Source organism: Lolium perenne, chromosome 2 (genome assembly GCF_019359855.2).
Source record: "Lolium perenne isolate Kyuss_39 chromosome 2, Kyuss_2.0, whole genome shotgun sequence".
NCBI lineage: Eukaryota > Viridiplantae > Streptophyta > Magnoliopsida > Poales > Poaceae > Lolium > Lolium perenne.
In genome coordinates, this window is record NC_067245.2 from 7,984,885 (window position 1) to 7,989,793 (window position 4,909).

Consider the following 4,909-nt stretch of genomic DNA (forward strand, 5'->3'; position numbering starts at 1 on the left):
CCAGAGGCATAATAGCACAGCTCTAGCTTGGTTTGGGAGTCTGTCGCTTAGTTTCACCTAAAAATCAGGGCCCATTCATTTATTATGGTTCCTAAGATTTAACGATTAGTTTCCCCAGTTACTACTGGTGACCCCGGAACTAGTGCAAATTAGTAGTACTATACATGTTTTACTAAGATCGATTGCATGGTTTGTGCTAGTAGAGATTAACACAGATTTTTTTGAAGTGGATTAAATAGGGCTTAGCTACTCCAGACCCTGCAATGTTTTAGTTTCATGTTACCAACTGATCATCGTTTAGAATGTTCAAACTTGAAACTTTTTTCACTCTTTTGAGGCCCTGAGTTGTTCATCTCTCGCAGTAGCTAAACCTTGGCAGCTATATAGGTGCTAAGTAGATACACGGATGTATTTTCTGGCTTTGTATTTCTATGAGGATTCACAAGTTGTTGTCGAAGAGGTGTGAGACCAATCTCACCATGAGCAACAATTATGTTTATGCTAGTTGTACCGACTATATGACGTCATGTACTTGTTTTAACTGATGAAACAATATGGATGCACGTCACCGTTCGTTTACAGGGCCCTATGTCCAGCACAATTGGCAGTCGTGCTTCTTAGCCAGATCCTACTTATGTGCTGATCCATTTCAGAACAAACCAAATACTCCTTTTGTACTAAGGAACCAGCCCAGATGAGCAATGCCAAATTATTTTCTTGTGCTGTTTACAAGGGGGAGACTTGTATAGGATCTATCTATTAGGTGAGATCATAGGATCAACTCACACAAAACTTGTTTTTATCATGCGAAAAAATCTTAAAATAATATAGAACATACATATAGATTGTATCTACAACTCCAAAAAAAATCATCTCAAAATTTGATCTACATTTGAAGAAACAAAAAAGACAAATCTGACTATGAATAGTGTCATATCTGATTGAATTCTAGTTCACACTATTCACACCTAAATTTGTCTTTTTTGGTTCTCTAAGTATATGTTGAATTTGAAGCTGCAATTTTTTGGTCTTGCATATGTAACATATATGTGCGTTGTCATTTTTTTTTCATAATTTTTTGAACATGTTTTGTGCTTCAAAAAATTTGTTCTCATAGATCCTATCTAAAGGGTGATCCTACCTAAGTCTTCCCCGGAGGTCAAGAAAGAGCAGTGATAGTTCAACAATTTGCGTTAAGAACATAAAATTAATAATCAACTGAAAAAAAATTGGGTGTTATTTGCTTTTTTTTTACCACACAACGGACTTCACAAACTACAAAAGTGCAAACAGAAACACATCAGGTGATATTCAACCAAACCATAGGCTGAACCAAACGGAAATGCCACGACACTAAACAACCAACAACAGTGAAAGTTAATCCTAATGCATAACTCAAAAGTTTCTTAATCAGTTCTGGGACGGATACAAAAGTACATAATATAAATGCAAGATTCTATCGAACGTAATTTTTTTTACGAGGAATATATATTTCTACTATCGAACGTAATCAGCTCTAGATACATCATAAGTATACATCAGCTAGCTAAGCTACAATCAGCAGGTACATTCACACAGATAGATAGTTCCAGGAGTTTGGACATCAGGAAATGTAACACACACCTAGCTAGACATGCACATATATCACCCCTCAAGTGTGACAATACTATCCCGTCTAAACTAGCTGCCTAGATCATCCAGCATGGCAACTCTTTTTTTTGTGAAAAGGCAGCCTGGCCTGCTTTTCATTGATATTAGAAAGAGGGTACAAGATGACCAAAGGGAAAATAAAACATACAAAGAAAAGAACCTGCAGCTAGCAAGCTAGGCAGATGCGAAACATCATGGATTAGTCAATCCGGCTCTCTCGGTCTGTGCAGCAGCTCATGAGCCCTTTTTGCCTGCGTCTCGCCAATTCCGCTTCCTCGATGATATTGGAATGGATTCTGCTGATCGGCGTTGCATTGTTGTGGAAGATCCTATTGTTACGCTCCTTCCAAATTGTCCACCAAGTGAGGTGAACTACGCTCCTTCCAAATTGCCCAAGTGAGGTGAACTAGGCTTTGTCACTGTCATTCCATGTGTGCCAAATCCATCGCACACGAAGTGCAGTAGCCTTACGCTGCAGGTCGGTTATACCAAGACCGGCAAATTCCAGCGGCCGACAGATAGCTTCCCATCTCACCAAGCATTTTCCACCCTAAGCTCATCATTATTCCAGAGAAATCCCATTCGGAGCTTATCGATAGCCTTGATAAGCCAAATAGGAGGGTCAATGACTAGCAGCTGATAAATGTGCATTGCCGAGAGCACATGCTTAACGAGGAGCAGCCTAGCATCAAGGGAGAAGTTCCCTTTGTTCCAGCCCTTGACCTTTCTGGACAGCTTGTTGAGGGAGGGTTGTAGGTCACCTTTGCGCAGGCGCTGGTCAGACAACGGAAGACCTAGGTAGGTGCAGGGGAACACCTTCACAGTGCATTGCAGGGTCATGGAGAGGGTGTTGGTGTCAATATGGCCGCACTGGATCGGTATGATTGCACTCTTGGCGTAATTTGTGATCAGCCCTGAAGCATCACCAAAGCATTGCAGTAGTGACTTGACGGCTATGAGCTCCTCCACATCAGGCTCTATGAAGATAACCACATCATCAGCGTACATAGAGACTCTATTCTTGGGTTGCAGTATCTGTTGCTCTTCAGGGCACCCACGCGGTCTGCCATGGTGAATAGCGCCTTCATACTTCCACCAGTATCAGAGTACCATCCAAAACAGGAATACCTATAAGGTAAATGGTGATTTCGGAAACAGATGCTCCCAGGTCCAATAACAAATGGACTTGATAATGTAACCAAGACCACCACCCTTGGATTCGCCCCACCGTGAGTGATCAATAACACCATCTGCTACCAAATGCAACTGTGGTCCAGGTGGACACGCACCGATGGTCAAGAACACCATCTCGCTACCGAATGCAACCGTGGTCCAGGTGGCCACGCACCACCAATACTCACCACTAACCGCAGTGGATGCACAAAGTCTTTGCCGCAGAAATCTTCTCCAATAGTTGATGGCCCTATGGCAGTGAAGAAAGACATTTTACTACATTTATTAGCATTGAAGAACCAGTAAATACAGTAACTATACTAAAGACAATAAGAAATAACTAAGCAATTACATCATATATCCTAATGCTCCAATCACATAAACTGGCTCAATACCCTTCTCCGGTCTACCTGCAACAGCGAATTCTGCTAGGCATTCTCAGGAACAAGCAGTGTTTCTATCATGAAAAAGAGAAGTCCTGTGTCGGAAGTTCATGTATCTTTGTCACTGCTGCTATCTTTACTTTTCTTATCATCCAACCTAAGGCTCATAGTGATATCAATCGGTATGCTACAGATCAATGTATTTCTACAAAATTCAACCATCCTAGAATGCCCCTGCTAGGGATGACCACAGTAATAATCATATTATAAATAGCATGCAGGTATATAGTAGTTCATGGAAAGAAGGGTATTTAGTTCATGGAAAGACGGGTATATAATCACTCATTTGAGTGCAAGTACCAAAAAAAGCATAAGCACCACAATTCCATATTGACAAAGTGGTGGCGGCATGACTGCACTGGCGAGAACACATCGATATGAGCAAGAAGCAGTGGTAGAACTGCAGCTTTGACCGACACTCGCCAGCTAGCTGCGCCTCTCCTCCTGATGTCTCTGTTTACGGACATGAATTCTAAATGCTTTCTTTTGTTTTCAAAAGGGAGTGATGCAGTATTTCCTTACCAAAAAATGCAACATATAGTATGGTTATAGAAAGGCAAAAACAACATAATAATTTATATTTTCTTTCACAAACACATCATGTATTATGTTCAAAAGTTAGCTCAGCAAAATGACCACACTGGGAAGAGGTTTATGCACAAGAATCATGACTGATTCTCAAATGTTCTAAGCAAGTGCATCCCAATAGCTTCTAGGCTTCTACCATTTGTTTGGGCTACCCCAAATGCACACATACACCAAAATATGCAGAAATGATGAATAACAAAACCAAGTACATACTCGGCTCATAATGCATATAAGATCACAGTAATACATGTAGGTAGCATAGACCAAAGAAGAAACACAACTATAGCATGCTTAACATCAACATAGTTTACATGAGATGATCTTTACTAGCTAAACCTAAAACAAGGAAGGAAGCACATAGGAGCAAAATAGGCTCATTGCAGCTTTGTGGTTGCGGCAAAATGGTGCAACACTAACATGTAAAAATGGTGATTCAATAAACTGACACTGAGATTGCATCAGGCTATGATGAACTTCAAAAAATAAAGCTTTGATCCAGTAGGTGCATTGCGAAAAAAATATATGCATCTCACTAACAGGAGCTCTAAATGTGTGCTCTCCTTGACTAGATGATTCAGAGAAGGACAAAACTATAGAGCACACAGAGAATACCACTATATGGACCTAATAATGAAGGATTTATACCTCGGTGAAGAAGAGAGTAGTAGAAACAGCCTTGGTTCCTACAACAGCTATGCCAGGGAAGGGTGCTCACAAAGACGGCCTCGGCGCCGGCAAGAGCAGGGCCGAGCTCGCAGCCCACCTGCGAGCCTTCCGCTCTCTGTGTCTCCCACCCGAGAAAGCATACATCTACTGCCTATGCGGAAAGCAATTGTTTATTGAGTGAAACAAAGTTTCCATTCATGCATGCAGATGATTTCCTACACACAACTTAACAGTAGACATTAAGGCATTTGTTTTAGTCGATATCAGCATAGGACATCAAGCGTAACAAACAACCAATGAGGCCAATCCAACAAGATAGTGTAGCTATATTACCAGACATGCAACCATCAAAAGAAATCTCACAAACAAATGAAAAAAAAAACTGATTC

The 4,909-nt window shown here is 40.9% G+C and overlaps 1 protein-coding gene across 1 annotated transcript; it reads right to left on the reverse strand.

Moving 5' to 3' along the window:
- Positions 1 to 2,181: 2,181 nt before the first annotated feature.
- LOC139835384 (uncharacterized) lies at positions 2,182 to 2,658 on the reverse strand. Its single transcript, XM_071825226.1, has one exon. The coding sequence runs from the start codon at positions 2,656 to 2,658 to the stop codon at positions 2,182 to 2,184; it is 477 nt and encodes a 158-aa protein (XP_071681327.1).
- Positions 2,659 to 4,909: the final 2,251 nt, after the last annotated feature.

Bases quoted from the DNA above. Each gene is read 5' to 3' on its own strand.
- LOC139835384 (XM_071825226.1), bottom strand. From the start codon at position 2,658: ATGTACGCTGATGATGTGGTTATCTTCATAGAGCCTGATGTGGAGGAG.